At 55.5% G+C, this 19,561-nt stretch overlaps 1 protein-coding gene across 3 annotated transcripts in view; it reads left to right on the top strand.

Annotated features, from left to right (window-relative positions):
• Trmt44 (tRNA methyltransferase 44 homolog) overlaps window positions 1-15,122 on the top strand; it is a 28,706-nt gene extending 13,584 nt beyond the window's left edge. For all 3 annotated transcript variants that reach the window (XM_074042692.1, XM_020165333.2, XM_074042693.1), the window contains 3 exons: window positions 307-739; window positions 2,976-3,092; window positions 7,146-15,122. In XM_074042692.1, coding sequence (XP_073898793.1) covers window positions 307-739; window positions 2,976-3,092; window positions 7,146-7,375 — 780 coding nt within the window. In that variant the 3' untranslated portion in view covers window positions 7,376-15,122. The remainder of the gene's footprint in view (window positions 1-306; window positions 740-2,975; window positions 3,093-7,145) is intronic.
• The last annotated feature ends 4,439 nt before the right edge of the window (window positions 15,123-19,561 follow it).

Genomic DNA, 19,561 nt, shown 5'->3' on the forward strand with positions numbered 1-19,561 from the left:
TTATATCATTCATGTTGTTTGTAGGTTGTGGGTTTTGTTCTGTGTAGGGTTTTTTTTTATATGTGTGTTAATATGGTCAGGGGCTTGCACTTTCTGGGCAGGCCACCATTTGAGCCATGCCTCCAACTGAGGTTTTAGTTTTAAAGTAAGGATTTTAGGTCTAGGGATGCAGCTCAGTGGTAGAGCACTTGCCTAGCATGCATGAGGCCCAGCTCCGAAGAATATTTTTAGAAAGGAAATTTTTCATGAGAGAACACTGACGTATATACGCCTGCTGAAATACGGTTTTACTCTCTTCAAGCACAGGTCTGTCTCATTGGAAAATCCAGAACATACCCTCCCACTGGAGAAGTCTGGATGGATGAGCAGAGGGCCCGGTACATTCATGGCAGGAGGGGCCATCCTGTGAGCCCGCCTGGCAAGGAGCACTCCTGTTCTGCACCTGAGGTTGCTGCTGGCAGTGCTGGTCACCAAGACAGTCCCGCAAGCTTGGGTTCAGGGACTGAATGTGTGCCTGAGGCCTTGCCTGCCGAGCAGGGAGCAGGGACCCAAGCTGCAGCAGTCTGGCTTCCTGGTTTCCAGCCTAGAGAAAAAGCTGAGCCCGTGAGGAATTGTGCCACCCTCCCTCGAGACTTTGTTGACCAAGTGGTTTTGCAAGTGGCAGATTTGTTGTTAGCTGGAAAGAAGTTAAACACAGCAAGTTCTCAGGAAGGGAGTTTGAAGACCTGGAATGGAGGAGGTAGGCCACCCACCACCACTACCACACTTCTAACACCCAGCCCAGGACTAGTGCACTCACTGTGGTACCAACATAGACTACAGGTCAGCTAAATTACTGTCAGCTAAACATCCCTGAGAACAGACATTGCTAGTGCATATATATGCTATTTGTAAGTTCATTCTTTACAATTTTCCTCTTAGGCCCTGCCTAACATAAAGGACATGTGGTGACCTATGGCCTTTAACCTTAGAGAGGTCAGGTTCAGAGGCCAAGGCTGTTCATTTTTATCTGTAGAAATTACACAGCCAGAAAACTGGCCACTGAATTCCAGAAAAATGCACTGTCCTCTTGAATACAATTTGATACTTTAATTGTCCTTGAAATCCCCCATATCACCTGTTGCGGTAGAAGAGAACAGTTGCGTCTGATTGTTTCATTGACTGGGATTAGTGGCATCCCAGAGAGGTGGAGCTAGAGTATGTGTTGCTTCTACTGTTGTAAAGTTGATTTAAGTATTGAAAATGTCCCTGGCTGCAGAGGGCACTCAGCCCCTTCCTGACAGTCGCCGCGAGGGGGCAGTGTGGAGCCACCTGCCTGGTGTGGATCCACTGCCTCCATCTGGAGTTTGGGGCAGTTGCAGGAGAGCAGGAGCCCCTATCCCTGTGCCTTTTCCTGACTCAAGGTTGGGTGGCCCCTGCCTGGCAGGCCCTTTGGAGGCACAGCTCAGAGCAGAGGCAGTGACACCTTCTTTCCTGAGCCACGTCGTCCTCGTCTGTGAGTGTGGGCCAGGTTCCCTCCTTCCTTTCACCTCTCACCTCTCAAGTGGGGCCTCTGGGCAGGCCCCGCTGCTAAGTGCTATCGTGTATGCAAGCCACAGGGGGACGTGGACTGGGGGTCTCAGAGGGCTGGCAGAGCCTCACAGGGGGCCTGGGACACTGGGGTGGGTCTGGATGTTCCTGAGTGTGCTAATGCTTGACTTGTGTGCCTGGGATGGAAAGCTGCTCGGTGAGCAATTCTGGGCCTCCCCAGACTGAGGGACAGAGACAGCTTGGAGGGTGGCTCTTGGCTCTGGGGAGTCAAGCACCAGCCTTCACTTGGTGTTAGAAGGTCTGGACTTGTGGAGGCGCTTGGGTACTCTGGGTGAGAAGCAGCTCTGTGGGATGTGGGATGGGGTGTGCCCTGGGCCTCTCAGCCCACAGGTGACCTTTGACCCCAGGACACAGTGGTTCATTACAGGGTAGTCATTGTAACTGATGTCCTTACCATTTCCCCCCAGCCTTCCCTCAGGCATGGGACTCAGGTGTGAGCCTGTTCCAGGTCCCTCCTCATGTGAGCCTGGACTCCTCCCTCTGTGAACCATAGCTGAGGGACTGTGGAAAGGGAAGAGGGCTCAGCCTTTGAGCAAGATATACTGACCCCCAGGCCAAGTGTGTGCCTTGCAGCCTCCTGGAGTTCCTGGTGTGTGCTGAAACTTGGACAGGAACCGTATCATCTTTTCTTTAAACTTCCTGACTGCCTCCAGACCAGATTTGAGGCAGCAGAGAGGTAGCCTTGAAGGTTGACTAGGCTCTGATAGGGCTGTAGCAATAATGGGGCAGGGACTGCTGTGCCAGGGTCAGGGCTGGGCAGCCCTGTGCTGTGAGTATGACAGATGAGGTCGTGGAGGCCCAGCATCCTCAACCCACCTGCAACTTGCCAGAGGCGCAGGTGAGGTGTAAAATGCAGTGCCCAGCAGCTCAGAGGCTCTTGGCAAATGCACCCAGGGAAACTGACTCTCATCTCAGGTCTAATTGGGTATTTGGAAATGAACTGACTTCACTGCACTGGGTTTTCTGGTTTGAGCATTTTGACATGTGTGCAGGTTCTAAAAACAGAGGTCGTGAATAGGAAAGAGGCTCTTAGTGCAGTCTACTACGGTGCATGTCACTCCTCACACTGCAGCCTCTGTGTCCTCCGGGGTCTGCTAACGGCTCTGGCTGGAGCAGCTGCTAGGAAGCTCAGGCTATGGGACAACCCACACAGGGAGTGGCGCCCTGTGGCCTACATGTCAGCACACTCTACTGCAATTTGGTGGAAATGCCGCCTCCCCCTGGCTCCTGTTGCTGGGAAGTATGAATTCTGTTTGGTTGAATGTTTGGTCCTCTTGCTGAAGCACCTGAGGGTTGTGGAGTTACAGACTGAAGTTGACTTCAGGACACAGTGGTTCATTACAGGGTCATAATATGTTGTTCTGGGAACTCCTACTTTTCAACAGGGAGCTATTCCTTGGCTGAAGTGGCCAGTGAGCTAGACAGGGAGACCCTGAGAAGGCTGAAGCGGGAGTGTGGAGGCCTGCAGACACTACTCAGGAACAGCCACCAAGTGTTTAAAGGTAAGGGTCTGTCCTATGAACACAGGTCACCATGCTGCCCCGTCTAGGCTCTGGAGTGGTCCCTCATGCACATTCTGCACTGTTCTTTCCTTCACTTCCCTCGGTTCAGTTAAATAGCTGTGGTATCTGAAGGTAGCTCACACTGCCCGAAAGATGTCACATATTCCACTGTGCTCACCCAGGTGACTGTTACCCTCATACCTTGGGGCCATCGCCGCCCTTCCCTCTTAGACTTACTGCAGCCCAGCTCGCTCTTGTCCAGGATGTGCCTGCTGTCCATGTCACGTGCTCCTCACAGAGTCAGTAGCTGGTCAGAAAACCTGCTGGCTATATCATGTGTCACCCCAAGAATGTTCCTGGGCAGGGGTCCTGCTTGGAGGACTCCACAATCTAGACAGTTTTCAAGTGTGACCAAGACGGCCAGAACTACAAAGCCCTGAGTTCTTGCCAGCTGGAGTGCGCTTCAGCTTCAGGGAATGTTCATTTTAAAGTCCCCGCTGGCATGGGCTCACCCCACATGCTTCTTTCTTCTCTTCTTGGCGGCACAGGAATTTGAACTCAGAGCTGCATGCTTGCTAGTCTGGCACTCTTACTGCGTGAGCCCCTCCGCCAGCCCCTGTGCGCTTCTGTAAACACAGTAGGCATTTCCTTGCTTCACCACCGCACCTTAAGCATAGGTTTCTGGAAGAGTCAGGAGTGTGGGGAGACCAGACTTGGTCCAGCAGGTGACCAGGAAGGCTGGATGCTGAGCTGGGAACTGAAGGAGTCAGGGAGGCGAGAAATTCAGGGGAGAGCATGTCAGGCAGAGGGACTGTGTGTGGAGATGGATAGGTAGCAGCTGCCAGGCAGGGCCAGTGCTGACCTCACTCCAGCTGTCTGCACCCCAGGACCTGGAGCAGTTTGGGGGCAGCCTCTGTGCTGCAGCCAGGAGAGGCTGTTAGGCAGTGACTTGAGGAGTTTGTTGGTGGGAAGGAGACCTTTGCAGGGACATGTGGCTAATGGAGGCACAGCTGTTAGTTCCTCAGGCCATGGACCCTAGCCCTGGAGATTAGAGGTCTGCCTGCTCCTCTTTGCTGTCCTCAAGAATATGGGTGGCATTGCCTTGTGTCACAAGGCAAGGTGCGTGTGTGAGCACAGGTGTGCCCAAGAGCATGGCATGCACTGACCGTGTGTGGAGAGCGCTGCCATGCAGGCTTATACACACTGCCGTGGGACGGCCTAGTAGCCCTTGGCAGCTGAACTTGGTTCCATCATGGGCTGGCCTTCACTTGGGTGGCTGCTGCTGGTGGTGGGGGGCATTCTAGAAAGCGAGCTGGGACCTGTGAGGGGCAAGGCAGGTGGCAGCCTGCCAGGAGGAGGTGCTGGAACCTAAAGTCACTGACCCAGCTGAACTGGGCAGCCCCGCTTGGAGCCTGCTCTTCCTTCCACAAGGCGCTAATCAATGACATACTGACCACAGCCTGAGCTGCGGGAGCTCTCGGCTTTCTGTTTCCCAGCACATTTTTCTGTTTGATTCCGTGGAGGAGTATCTTCTGTTTCCATCATAAATATGCATGTATGAATTGTTTTTCTGTGCAGTTCACATCAGGGAGGCAAAATTATTTTTGGACTCACTTCTGAGTAGGAGGCTTCAAGACTGAGTGCCACGAAAACATTGTCTGATAGCCATTCAAAAAATATGCACGGAGCTGGGTTTTATCTCGCTGTGAGGTTTTGTTTTGTTTTGTAAGCCAATGTGGCTTGACTTGGGCAGTGTGAGAGCATGACAAAATGGAGGTGTTCTCAGATGTCTTCAGGACAGCTAGGCTGACCACCCTTGTGTCCCCAGCATTGTGCCCAGGGCTGCAGTGAAGTGACCGGATGCCAGAGCCACAAGGGCAGGGACCCGACTCTCATCCTTGGTCTTTCCTGGTGTCAGCATGGTGGTGCACACAGGGTCTCACCTCCTCCTGAACCCATGCGTAGTGGCCTTCTTCTCTGGGCTATGTGAGCACGGCTCAGAAGGTTGGGTAACTTGCCTGAGGTCTCAGCTGAGGCCACATGTGACCCCATTACTGGTGTCTCTGAGGATATAGCACCGTTCTGGACCTCCTTCTTCTCATGGTTCGTTAGCCTTGGCTAAGGGGCTGCTGTTGTCTGGCCAGGCCAGAAGCGGTGCTGTGTCAGTCTGAGGGCACCCACAGTAGTGGGGTTGTTCAGGGCAGGAGTGATCTGAGGTAGGATGTATTTGTTCCTGTGCTTTCGTTTTAAAACTAGGAACATACTTCCTCAGGAGAGCCTGTTGGTGGTCTGACTTGGAGCTGGCTGGCATGTGCCCCGGAGGGCCGCCCCTCTGGCGCCTGGCACCAACCTGCCCAGGATGGGAACTGATGGGAAGCTGGCTGGCATTCTGAGGTGTATATTGGGAGCACTGGCAGTGCTGGGCAGCCTGGACGCCTGGCTTCTGCCCCCCTCCAGGGCTCCTCTGTCATGAATGCCCACTGTGGGCCTTAGAAATTCTGGCTGAGCCAATTCCCCTGACTCTGCAGGTAACAGCCAAAAAGCAGGCTGTATTGTTCTTAGTTCACAAAGCCACCCACGGAGGGTCTGCAGCAAGCCAGAGACAGTCTGCCTTGAGGGGATGGTTCAGGAGTTCCTTGCTGCCCCATGGCTGGGGGTCTGTGGATGCTGCTGTCCCTGAGTCTTCTCCCAAATGCACTTCAGGGGGTCTGGACCCAAGATGGCTGGGTCATGTCCTGTGCCACAGTGTCAGGGAGGTGCTTATATGGGGACATCACAAGAATGTCCTGAGGATGCCCCAACCTGAGCATTCAGGTCAGGAAAATAAGCCTCAGCCTGTGTCAGGTCACGTGGCTCTGAGGGGCTTCCAGCCATCCCTGAAGACACATTCCCCCTTGGGTCTCTGGGTGCATCTAGGCACCTCTCTCACTCACTTTGGGTTCTAGGGGCAATATTTAGTGTCCATCAGCTGGAGGCCTACAGACTTGCTACCATCCCGGCCATTGGGAAGCAGACTCGAGGCTGTATTTGCACTTGAAGTTGTCCCTGAAAGTCACAAGCCAGCCTGACTTACTGAGTCTCCTTTATTTCTCCCGAGCCGTGCTGTCTGGAGGGGGTTTTATGGCTGCCAGTGAAAACCAGGAAGGGTTTGGTTGCTTTGGCTGTGCTTCACATGTAGTTTCCTGGACTAAAACAGCCAAACAGAAGCCCGGGGCACTCTGCCCTGTCACCTGACAAGTAGACCCAAATGGCCCACAGGTATCCTCCTGGCTCCCCACTTCAGCCTGCTTTGAAGTCAGCTCCTGTTGTCCACGTCTTCCATCACCACACTGCCACTGATATTGCAGGCCCTGGCACTTCCAGGCCACAGTGTGTACATCACTGTGCTCTGAAGGTCTGTCTGTAGCTCTCACTTCTGGTTTTCGGGGCTGTGTGTCCCTCCTCACTGCCTGCAGGCATCTGGAGATACTCTGTGAACACAATATGCAGCAGGTAGCAGAGACCTGCACACAGACCCAGCCCCACACTGTGGAGAGGACCCTCCCCCTCACTCCTCACACATTTCTGTTCATGGCGCTAAAACCCCTTGAAGACCATCACTGATGTTTTGTAACATAGCAGCCCCAGGTCTGTCTCCCCCACACTCCTGGTATGGGGTGGGTCATAGTTGTGTAGGCCACATGCAGCTAGTCTTGTCCTCTGCCCCTCTCTCTGGCCAGCTCTGGAACACTCCGATGCTGTCCACACTGGTCACATGGCTGCCTCCTCCCTCCAGGACACATGCAAGGCGCTGCCTCCCACCTTGCCTACTGCTGACCTCTCACTCACCGAGGCCTTTCTGACCTCTTGGTAACCCACCACACACCCAGGTCCCTCCCACCAGGGCACAGGCTCCCATCACCAGTAGGGACTCTTAGCATGAGGTCTCCACTGTGCCCCTGACCCTGCATCCTGTATCAGGGCCTTCCATGTGGTGGGTGCTTAGCAAATCCAGTTCATTAATGAATTTTTGGGTTAATATCTTAGTTGTGTCTTCTCTGTTCCAAACCTCAGTTCTGAATGGACGAGTTCACATTCGAGACTGGAGGCAAGAGCTACAGAAGGAGAAGCGACCTGCAGCCAAGCGGAGCCTGTCTTCAGAGGCTTTCAAGACCCGCCTCTGTTGGTTTTTCACTCACCATCCTGATGGCTGTGTGCTGCCTTCCTCCTGCTGTCCATTTGCTCATGGGCCTGGGGAGCTGCAGCCATCCCAGACCTCCCAGAAGCAGAGACAGAGCACGTGAGCCAATGGGAGGCCAGGCCAGGAGGGCTGTGCTCCCTGGGCCAGCCATTGTGCTGGCTCCCCTTCTTCCTCCCGATGGCCTGGTGATAACCATTCTCACATTCAAAGCAGAAGAGCTACCTTCCCTCCAGACGCCTTGGAGGAGGTTGGGTTTGTTTTAAACCCTGCCTCTTCTGAGTTTACTGCCTGTTTGTATCAGATAGCACATGTTCTCAGCACATCTCCTATGGGGACCAGCTGGAGAGCCCACTTAGACCACACTGACCTGGAGCTGCCATGTCAGCCCCTGCAGACCACAGACTTCCCTGAGGAGGCAGTGCGCCAGCCTTTCGCTGTCCTGGAAACACTGCTAGGGTGATCACCAGGTTCGTCTTGGCAAAGGTGTGAGGCTTTCTGGTAAAGAGAGTGCCCACAGCACCTCACCTGAGGCACTCTAGTAGCACTGAGATTAGAAATCTGTACAAGGTTCAGAATGTCACTGCACCTCCTCCCTGCCATTCTCCACAGGGTCCTTCCCAGAAGCGTTGAGCCAGCTCTTTTGCTCCTTTCCAGGAAAAATTCCCTGTGTTACCACTTACAACTATTTCCAGTTTCACACAAAAGGTCACTGTTACTACACACTGTTCTTCCCCTTGGGTTTCCACCCAGTGTAACCTGGGACCTCTCCCCCTGGGCACAATTCCCTCTGATCCTGAATAGCTACGTCACGTTACTAGTGAGGGTGCACTTGGTGCCATTTGTGCTCTGGTGGATGAGTGCTTGCTTCCCACCCCAAGTTGTGGTGCCTGGTGCTGGGCTTCCCCTCGTCAGTGGGTAAGGGAAGCCCATTTGAGAATGGGTCCATTTCAGTAAAAGACAGATATGACACGAGACGCTACGGTGTGGATAGTTCGTGAAGAGTTCAAAACCAGGGAAAAGGCCCTCAAATGGTGCTAGTTTGGATATCACTGCTCTGTGGCTCCTGCCAGAGTTAAGAGCAGGTGTACCTGCATCTCCATGCTCTCTCATGCCCTGTCTGTCTCTGTCTCTGTCCTGCACACTGTAGCCTCTGCTCCCACCCGCCCTGGGCTGCTCATCTGTCAGAGTGGCAGGAATACTCGCTGCAGGAAGCAGCTAGGATGCAGGAAAGAGCCTGGGGTCACCCCCACAGGTCTCTGATGTATTTGTTGGAGCTCACGGAGCAGAAGGGAACACCTTAGGGCTATGAATGAGTCGGAGAAAGCTGCTCCCACAAGGCTTGCACAGAGGTCTCTGAGGGAAGATGAATTGGCCAGTGTTAGTTACAGAGCTCTGTGGTTGATTGAATCACTAATTCATCCATCCTGTGGAGGCTGGGCAGGGCACAGGGCACCTGGCTCCCCCAGGACAGAGCACAGAAAAGGAAGCTAGTAAGTGCCGGCTCCCTGGTGAGTGGAGGCTAGTGATCTTTAATCAGAAGATCTGGGCGGGGGGACTCCCCCATCTCTTGCTCAGCTGATCTGACCTGTATGTGTGTATGGTGGTGGGAGGGGGGGTCTGCCCCTCAGGACTTTCTGCCCTTGCTTTCTGGAGCACAAGAGAGTGGGAGACACCAGGGCTAGGAGGAGGATGGCACCCTCCCTCCATGTGATCCTGACTCCTTGGTGTGAGCATTGAGCAAGCACTTAGCACCTTCAGCCAGCCACAGTCCGAGCTAGACATTGGAGTGCAGTCTGTGCAGCAGGGTGTCCTGGGAGGATCTCGATCGACATCTGCCCTGTGGACAGGAAGGAGTGCTTCCTAACAGCAATGGTGGCCATGAAACACTTGTCTTTGCCTCTCCTCCTGGGAGTTTCTTGGGTGGGGACTATGTGGTGGTTAGGTGAAGAGGGGCCTTGTTACTTCCTTACCCCCAGACTTGCTGGTGTGTCATGCCATGGCTCGGCCTCCCCCCCCCCCCGGTGGGGGGGTCAGCAGTGTATGGCTGACAAATGAGAAGGAATCACTGCAGGCCACGGCCCCAGACAGTGCTGCCCGAGTTTCAGCTCTGAGTTCAGTGTGTGGTTGGCTCCTTCCTCAGGAACCCAGGCCACATCTCCCACTGTGAAGCCCTCTCATCCCTGGGACTCAGACTACAGGAAAGTACTGACTAGCTGGGCTGCGCCAGTCGGGAGGCATGCAGGCCAGGAGTGGGGTGGGGAGAGTGACCTCAAGCTTCGCTTGTGCTTATAGCTGGCAGGAGGCTGCCATGCATGCACCAGCGGCCAGGGCATGTGCAGAAGGGGAGGCGAATGTGCATCTGCTGCTCTTTGTGCTCCCTCCCCAGTCCTGGAGGGCTGAACTCAGCCCTGCTCCTGCTCAGAACTAGTGCAGGTTGCTCTCACTGTGCAAGACCTGAGCCCTGCCCACCTCACCAGGCTTGGTTCTTTCTGGGCCTCTGCCCACACCTCATCCCACAGCCCAGGAGCTGCTGGGTTCCAGCTGGTTGGTCTTTGTTTTGGTAGCCCCGATAGCAAGCCTGGAGGGTGTCCCTGCCCCCCCAACAAGGGTTCTGCATTGCCTGTGTGGGCAGGACTTTTCCACACCTGTTGGCCCCAGACTGGAGCCTGTCCAGGGCTGGGGCCGAGGCTGGTCTGGGCATGAGGGGCGTTTTGCAGACATCTGTCAGTGGACACACAGAGAGGTGAAGTGCAGGAAGTCTGATGCACAGCGCTGCTGTCACTGTTGCTGTTTGGTCTTGGGCAGGCCCCTGGCACTCCAGGCCTCACCCTTCTCAGTGTAAGTGGGACAACCATGAGGGATATCCCACGAGAGAGAGGAATCATCTCAAGCACCCTGGAGAGGAAGCAGGTGGCTCTGCCCACCCCCTCTCAGCCCTTGCCAAGATCTCGTGGGAAGGAGGTCACTCTGCACTACAGTGGGAAAGGCTAGACAAATCCTCAGGGAGGTCCAAACTGCAGTCCCACCCCCCTCAATCTAGTCAGGACATGGGTTCAAAGGCAGCCAGGGAAGGTGCAGAGTGGCCTAGAGTATGGCCCAGGTGTGAATGTGCACATCAAGTGCTCAGAGGCATGTGTGTTCATAAATGCACACACACGTTCACATGCGTGTACGTTTACATGTGCCCAGGGTTTGTGCACTTGTGCGGGTCTAGGCTTTTATCAGCTGTCTCTCCTGTAACCGCACTGACTCAAGGCCTGACTACTCAGGTCCAAGTTTAGAGCAGGGTTTGGCCACTGACAGCTCAGGGAGGGCTCACTGTGCTGTATGAGGACCACACTATCCAGGCACAGCCATACAGGGTGTTCCTCTGCTATTTGGTATTTGTTCTATCCTTTTCCTTCCGCTTTCCTCCTCTGTCCCTGCTGTCCTTCCTGTGGGGAGCTTTCTGGGCAATCTGGAGCAATGTTGTTCATGTGAGGCCCTTGGAGTCTGGGGTCTCACCTCCCTCTCTGCCTCATTGGCTGTGTGATCTCAGGCAAGCCCCTCTCCCTTCCTGAGCTCAAGGTCTTCTATCCCCTATAAGGCTGCATGGATGGCTCTGAAGGCTGCTCTTGGCACTGACTCTGTCCAGGTCTATAAGTACATGAGACTGCCATCTTTTCCCCAGGGAAGTGGCCCTTTAAGTACTCCCTGCTTCCAGGGAGCAGACGCTAAGGTGGATGGCAAGGGACCCCTCAGGGCCATTGTTCTCTTCTGTGTGGTGAGTGAAAATGAACCAAGCGGCTTAGGGCAACACTGTGTCACAGTGGCTGAGGGGCAGGGACTGAGCATGGGCTCACTGGGTCCTCTGCTCAGGCCCCTCTGAACTGCAGCCAGTCTGTGGCCCAGGGCTGTGGTTTCAGCAGAGGCTCGATCTGTGAGGGGACTCTGTGACATCACTTGACTGTGGGCAGCATCTGGACTCTGGCTGGCTGAGGGCACTCGGCTGCCAGCCACACAGACCTCTCCATAAGCCAGCTTAGAGCGCCACAGCAAGACCACTTCCCATCCATATCACATCCTCACCTTTGCTGGAGTCTACTAGTAGGAAGCAGGTCCCAGCCCTGCCCACACTTGGGAGATTAGTCAAAGGTGTGAGTGGTGTTGGCACCATAGAGTCTGCCCACCATTTTCCAGCTAGCTGGAGTCCATTGTGTGCTCACACTTGAAGACACCAGGTGGAAGTACCCCTGAGCGCACAGGATGAGGTAATGCAGCAGAATGGAAGAAAGAGGTCCCTCTGCCCATGCTTCTTCCGCTATGCGAGCCAGGAGACCTGGCCTTGTAGGGGCTGCCCTCCCTGGGTCCCTTCCTCAGATGCCAAGCAAGGTGGTTGGCTTGGCTGGACCCTGACTGGGCCTCTGCCACACAGTCCCTCTCTGAGCTACTGAAGGGTAGCTCAAATGCTCAACCTGCCCCTTCAAAGGCAACTCAGCATTTAAAGGGCAGCCTCCATCCCACTGTACCCCAAACCTTGGCCACAGCTGACTGCACCCCTCCAGAACAACTGCTCCTGGGAATCAAGCACACCCAAGAACTCCCTGCCTTGGGATTCTGACGCAGGAGGTGGGAGTTGGCCAGCAGTGCCATGAACCTCTGTGGGAGACAGACAACACTGTCCCAGAGTGGTCTCTGTTGTGGTCTCCCAGCTTCTCAAAGTGGGCACCTTAGGCTGAGCTCCATCCAGGCCACCGACCTCTGAGGCTGGGCAGTCAGAGCCACGTAAGTCCCGGGGCCCTGTTCCTGTCCCTTAACACGAAGGCTGCTGTTCTGCTGGCACCAGGTGGCTCTGGGCTTCCCACTGAGGCAGAATCCAAGTCCACATTCACCTGGAACTTTGGAAATAGTCGTACAGATATGATAGGATGTGTTATACAGAGTTAACACATCAAGTGACCACGACCCCAGGAGTGGACACAGACACAAAGGCAGTGGCCATGGGGATAGAAGCAGAGACTGGAAGGATTCAGCCACAAGCCAGGGCTGCCTGGAGTCCCCAGGGAGGAGAAAGGGAGGCAGGAGGAACCCCTGGATCTTCAGGGGTATGCCCCTCAAAGGTTGCTTCTCTGTGCTCAGTTCAGGTATCAGAAACCTTCAAAGTGCTGTGCAGGCAGGGCACGAAGGGCGGTGCCATCAGCTGTGACTGATCCAGAAGTGCTTCCTGCTGGGGCAGAAAGGCCAGCCAGCAGTGTTTCCAGCCCCGAGGACTGTGGCCTGTGTGATGCTGCTGGTCCTTCCGGCATATCTGCAGCCTTGACTTCTTGATCTGCTGGACTCAGGAAGGATGGCGCTCCCTCCCCCACCTCAGGTCTCCTTTGTGTCCCTGGAAAGGCCGCAGGTGATAGGTGGGGCCAGGGGCCCAAGGTCAGCTTCTGCCCCTGGCTCAGAGGGAAGCAGGAGGCATATCCATTCTTACAGAACCAGACTTAATCTTGGCAGCCCACAGAGTAGGCATCCTCACTGTCACCTTACCTGACGAGAAGTCAGAGATACGGGTTGAGTCCCTTGCCCAAGACCACACAGTAACCTACAGTGCCAGAGCCCTGTCCATCTGGCCCAGGAACATGCTCCCAACAAGGACAGAGAAGCTGAGAAAGGGCTCTCCTGGCTCTGAGGTTCGTTTTACAAGGACGACAGGCAGTTGTAGCATCAGACTGCCCTACACCTGCAGCAGAGAGGTGTCCCCACGTTCCCACTGATCCCCCGATGGCAGCGCCAGGCACTTGCAGAAATGGCTTCAACAGGATTCGAGTAGAGGGAGGTTTCTCCTAACCCCTGTTACCCAGGCTGCAAGGCCGCCTACCATTCCCCACTTTTCCGGCAGCCTGGACAGCAAAGTGAGAGCCATGGCTGCCGCCCACACCAGCAGGAGGCAAAAGCTGTGCTCAGAGTGAGCCGGCGCCCGTTTGACCTGATTTGCCTTTGGTTCTGGGCTTTGCTTGATCCCAGGTCGCTGAGTTAGCCAGCAGATCCCCTCCCCTTCCTTGGCCGGGCCAGGGGAGCTGCAGCTCTGCCCTAGGGTAGCTGGCCAAGTGCTGCGTGTGCACTTCCTGTGCCGAGCAAGGAGGAGGCAGCCGACAGCTTGGCCTCTCCATCCTGGAGCTCCAGCAGAGGCTGCAGGGGCTGAGCTGTTTATTGGCTCAGGCTTCCCGGGCTCCAAATGGAAAATGCAGCGTGGGTCAGCTCGGCCCTCTCTCCAGGCCCACCGAGAGTCCAGCTGCAGCGGGGACCACGGGAGCATCTGCAGAGCCTCCTGGTCAGCCTGGATGGAATGTCCATTAGCTTGGTCTGAGACGGACCTTCCACATCAGAGCTCATCTGGTCACAGAGTTGGCCTGTTGTGGCCTAATGAGACTAGCAGGCATGTGACCACACCTGGCCTGGCCCTTGGGGCCAGCAGACCCCCTCCCTGTGCCCCAGCACTGAGACCTCAGGGAGCTGGAGTGGAACTGCACCTTACTGGAGAATGAGACCAGCTCCAACAGCAGTGGTGACCTCTCCTTTTGCTCAGCTCAGGCCTAGGTGGGCACAGCAGTGTCCTCAACCATGGGGGCTCCTGGCCAGGCCAGGCTGGACAGCGCCTTTGCTGAAACAGTGAGTGGGGGTGAGCCTTTTTCAGGGCTGCTTGGTTGTGGAGAAACTCAAGGTCACCTGGCAGCCATGTTTTCTGCCGCGGAACATTGTGGAGAGAACGAGAGGAGGGTGCCAGAGGCAGCCCACAGGCTAGAGAGTTCCTGAGCCCTACAGGGCCCTGCCAGGGATCCTAGATCATCATTTCCTCTCTCCCCTCACCCCTCACTGTCTCCTTCCCTATTTCCTCTTCTTTTCTTGCACACAAAGACTTGAAACAGATTGCTGGGATCCTGGATCCAGCCTCTGGTCTACCCCCAGCCCCATCTCAGCTTAGAGACAGAGCCCTGGCCTGAGGCTCCCTGGAGGGCGCTAGGATCCACCGGGTGACCCCTAGCCTCTCAACTGGGTGTAGCTGTAGCTCTAGAAACAGAGGAAGACCTGGCAGGCAGGGACCTCTGCACCTGGCAGCCTTGCTTCAAGGAACTGGAGGCTTAGACTGGAGCCAGGCTGCCTGCTGAGAAAGGCTCCTAGCTAGGGAGGTGGGTCTCATCTCGGCAGAAAAGAGGATGCTTGAACTCTGAACTTTTGGAAGCGCTGTCATCGTTTGGGGAGGAGAAGTTCATTTTTGCAGTCTCCTGTGAGGTCTTTCAGGCATTATCCCCTCATTCAGTTGTCATGGCAACCCTCTGAAGCAAGCACCACTGTCCCCATTGTACAGAGGCCTGGAAGCTTCTCCAGACAGCAGCAAAGCCCCGTGTGTTTACCACCAGGGCCAGGAAGCAGAGCAGGACGGGAGAAGGCAGGGGTGGGATCCATCTCAAAAAAAGCCTCCAGACATGGCAGGATTTCAGTCTCCAACCCCTGGGTTTCTGGGAAGACGGGAGTCCCTCTGTGACCTGCCACACTGGGGGTCTCTGGCCTCATTAGAATGTGGTGAAGAGACAGCATTCATAGCAAGAGTGAGGGTCAGCGCACCAGTGGGAGGGAGCAGAGGCCAGAGATGGCATCCACAAAAGAGCTGGTCTGGGGGGACAGAGGTGTCCCCGGGGAGTGGAGGACTCAGAGGAGCTCTGAACATCCGTTCTCAGAACTGATGGAGCCAGGTTTACCACGCGACGTGGATTTGCCAGGTTCACAGGCCCTCCATGGCCTTCGAATGTCCTGCCTTAGTGGCCTTTCCAGACCCCTCCAGGCCCCGAGTGGGCCTGTTCTAGAATAAAGGCGTTTACATGTTACAGTTGTCTTTCATAGCTCTCGGTGACTGACTTACTTCCTCACACGCAGAACACACGTGCCTTTGTACTCGCTGCCCTTGCTTCTTATCAAGCCTCATCACCGTGTGCTTCCTCTCCACGATGGCTCATGCAGTCGTTCACTTAACATCTGCCCGCCCCTCCATTCTCTCTTCTGTCCATCCGTCCACCTGTCCTGTGCCTACTTCATGTGCCCAGGGTCACGAGGGATATCTAAATTCACACATTTGCTCACAGGGCTGCACGTATCACACGTGTGTGTGTGTGTTGACTTACAAAAGGTTTTGTTCCGGTGTCCAGCCCTCTGTGGTCTGGGTGGCCTGGACAGTCTCTGTGAGTTTGCTGTGGGAGGGAGAATAGATGTGGCATGGGGGAGCAACAACAATCTGGAACCCGTGAGGATGACTAAAACCCATGCCAGCCACCTTCTCACTGCCCCTGGCCTCAGTGGCGAGGGCGTCCTGCAGAAGCAGGGCCCCTCACCAGGGGCCCAGAGCTGGGGAAGCAGGAGGAGGATGCAGGGAACGAGGACCCACAGCTGCAGCTGCCTGCAGTAGGGAGGTCCTTTGGGACGTCTGGGAGACATCGGGGTAACGCCTATGGCCTCTAAGGGTACCCTGATACCTGACATCAGCCTGCTGGGGAGGCAGGTGGGAAGCCCACCTCTGATATGAGTTGGTTCCCCGGCATCTGAGCAGATGTGACCAGAGCATAAGGTACTGGAGGTGACTTCGTGCTCACAGGAATTCTGGAGCCAAAAGAAACAGGTGACATTTGTAGTGTCACCCACAAAATCCCGCCAGCCTCTTTCCACAGAAAATGAGCTGGTTTCAAGATGCATCTGGAAACTCAGTGCACCGAGAATGGGCAGGACGAGCTGGATCCAGCAGGGCTGAGCGAGGGTCTCGTGGGGGTTCTCACTGGAGACACCCCCTTACTGTTGCATAGTGGTATCATCGAAGCTCATGGGCGACAGGCAGAGGCCAAGGAATGGAACAGTCCAGAACAGATGTCCACATCTAGGCACTGACGAGGAGAGGACTGTTGTTGCCCCAGGGAAGAGTACACTTGCAGCCAAGTTCATTTGCGGGTGTCCTTAGGGGGAGTGCACCACCCCTGCTTTACACCTACTCCAACTCTAGACGTTCTGTGTCCAGATAGTCCTTCATAGGCGGAACATCTAAACATACCCTTAGCTCTGTATATGAACCTAAAAATGAAAAAAAAGCCAATGACAGTATAAAACGGGGCCAGGTGCCGTGGCTCACGCCTGTAATCCTAGCTACTCAGCAGGCAGAGGTCAGGAGGATTGCAGTTTGAAGCCAGCCCAGGCAAATGTTCGCAAGACACTATCTTGAAAAAAACCATAAAAAAAAAAGGCTGGTGGAGTGGCTCAAGGTGGAGGCCCTGAGTTCAACCCCCAGTACCACAAAAAAAAAAAAAAACAGTATAAAACAGGAAGGGGAAAGGGGAGGACTGTTTGGGGTTGGGGTTGGGAACTAGCGGGAGGTGGAAGAGGGTGAAAAGAGGGTGAAGGGAGAGTGAACACGATAAAAGTACTTCAGGTGCAGGTATGAGACTAGAATAATGAAAGCTGTTAAAACAACAGAGTATGAAAAGAACAGAACGTGACACCTTTTAAAACAAATGGGGACCGGGACAAGGACGAGCGCTAGAGGGGTGACTTTGATCACAGAACAGTCTTTGTACGTATGGAACCACCACGGTGAGACTCTCTGTACCCGTTAAAACACACGTAAAGGAAAAAGGAGCCCATGGGCACCCGCTGGACAGGTGACAGAGGCCAGGGCCATCAGAGGCCAGCTGCGGGTGGTCGTTGAAGTCTCACGTATCTCCCGTTCTCAGGCCCAAGGACTCATCCAGAAACTCGTTCTAGAAGTCGCTTATGTCCAATACAAGCAAGGCATGTGGACGGCAGACACGCTCCTGTTTCTCTTTCCTCCCTGTGGCCAGGGTGGGAAAGAGGAGAAAATGGACGGCTTGTCATGGACTGAGGGGTGTGGCAGGCGTGTCCCCACCCTGGCCTCAGCCTGCTGTGTGCGGCTGGGGAGACCCTGCCCTCTCTGGGCCTGAGAGTCTGTGCCTGACAGGCTCTAGGGCCCTTCCAGATCTGGTGTTCCCTGTCCCCTGGCACTGATGACCGACAGGGGTGGGACCCCCTTCAAGGAGCCTGCGAGCAGCCCACCAGGCCGAGGCCAAATGTAGCCTGCAGGCTCTGCGGTAAGACACACCTGCCTTGACACCTGCCCTTGCGTGGCGCCCGAACCACCCTGGCCAGACTCTCCTGCCCTTGCCTGCAGGATGGCCCTCCCAGCTTCCAAGGGCAGGAGGTGGGCTGCTGGGTGACTGGGCGAGGATCCCCAGCCTCTGCCCAGAGTTCTCAGCACCCCGGGCAGCCCCAGGAGCCCCCACGCCTGCCTGCTGGAAGCCAGGCCCTCTGGCAGGGAGGAGTGGGCAATGTGGTCCAAATGGTTCTCACAGCAGGCCACGTCAGCAGGGTGTGGCTGGGAGGTGGAGGCACAAACGCCTGGCAGGATGGGAGGCAGGGGTGCTTGCGGAGAGCTTTCCCCCTCCAGCAGGAGCGGAAAGTGACTTCTAAGAACTGGGTGCTTCTGGAGCCTCTGCGGGGAAGTGCCTTTGCGTGCACTCTTGCAAAGCCGTTGTTCTGCCACCAGGCTGCAGCAGGGCTGCTTCTCACCCACAAGGAAGACAGCAGAGGGCCAGGGAGTGGAGAGAGTGGGCTGTGGACCCCAGCCCTGGCAATTACTGTCTCCTGAGAAAGAGCCTGTGTCCAGGTGGTGGGAAGGTCAGGGGGGTGACCCTGGCACAGAGATGCCCCCAACACAGGAGTCCCCCTCACTGACACCCGACTCCTCCAGTGGTACCAGCTCAGAAAGATTCTCTGGGCCCCCAGCGGCCCCCAGCCCAGCCCGATGGGCAGGGCAGCAGGGAGGCTGGACTGCAGAGACTCAGCGTTGGGTTCTTTCCAGCCATGATAACGTCAATGTAAGGTGGCATGAGGCCAAGCAGGAGCCACCACTCCCTCAAGTCCCCTTGTGGTCCCAGGGTCACAACCTGGATCATCCCAGAGATGACCTTGGGACAGCAGTGGTGCCCTCGGCTGCACCACTCCAAAGTCCATGCTCCCTAGGGCCGGGCTGAGCTCAGGAGGCCTCAGCGGGCACTTGCTGGTTGGGTTCATGCTATTCTAGGAAGACCGAGCTGACCTTCGCTGGACGCCTCCCTGGGACTTCCTGTCTGGTCTGTGCCAGGGACTGTGTGACCGTGTGAGGGGTGATTGAGGGGTTGCTTGTGGGGGTTAGGACACAGCCACTTCTCTGAAGGGCCCGGTGCCTGGCGCACCTGCCCCGAGAGGACCCACTCACACTGACCAGGTGGCCTTGGATCCACCAATGGGCGCCCTGCACATCAACGAAGAGTCTATGGAAGGTGCCAGCAAGAGCTCAGGCCGACGTGGCTGCTCTGCTGGCCCAGCTTTGTGATGACCCTGGGCTGGGCCCCTTTTGTGGGGCCTCGGTTCCCCCATTTGTGGAACGAAGGAACGAGGACTATCCTTTGAGCTTCTGTTAGGGAAGGGGCCTGGCTCCTGTGGGGTTGCACAACGGACAGAGGGAGGAACTTGGGACGGAGTGGGTCGGGTGAGGCTCCAGGACGCAGGATGGTGGGAGGACAGAGCCGCAGGTAAGGCCAGTGAGGGGAAAGTGGAACTACCAAGGGAGACTTCAGGAAATTTTCTGAAAGTGGAATAGACAGCTGGTGTATTGGGTGGAGCGCTGGCAGCCAGATTGTGACTTTGAAGGTGGATAACCCCCCGCCACACACATACACAGTATTGGGGTTTGAACTCAGGGCCTCGCGCTTGCTGGGCAGGTGCTCTACCATTTGAGTCACACCCCGCCCTTTTTTGCTTTTAGTTCTTTTCTGATAGGCCTTGGACCACCAGCCTCTTACCTATGCCTCCTGTGTAGTTGGGATGACGAGCATTGTGCCACCATGTTAGTTGCAACAAGGTCTCACTAACTTTGTGCCTAGGCCGGCCTTGAGGTTCCTGATCGCCACCTCCCGATCGGCTGGGATTACAGGCATGAACCACTGCATCCAGCCTCCTCTTAGTGTTTTTTGGACTGTGGTTGACTGTGGGTAACTGGGAGGTGGAAAGTGAAGCTACAGCTGAAGGAGAATCCCTGGATTTTACTTTCAATCCTATCTGCCTGGTTCCTTTGCTCCTTGGTTCCAATCCTAGGCAGGATAAGAGATGGTATGACTAGTTAAGACTTTGCCTGCAGTGGTGTAATCCACACCACAACCCTGTGGGCTGGGCCTATTATTACTCTCATTTTGCAGATGGGGAAACTGAGGCAGAGGGAGTGGTGAATGAG

The sequence above is a fragment of the Castor canadensis genome, chromosome 9 (genome assembly GCF_047511655.1).
Source record: "Castor canadensis chromosome 9, mCasCan1.hap1v2, whole genome shotgun sequence".
Lineage (NCBI taxonomy): Eukaryota > Metazoa > Chordata > Mammalia > Rodentia > Castoridae > Castor > Castor canadensis.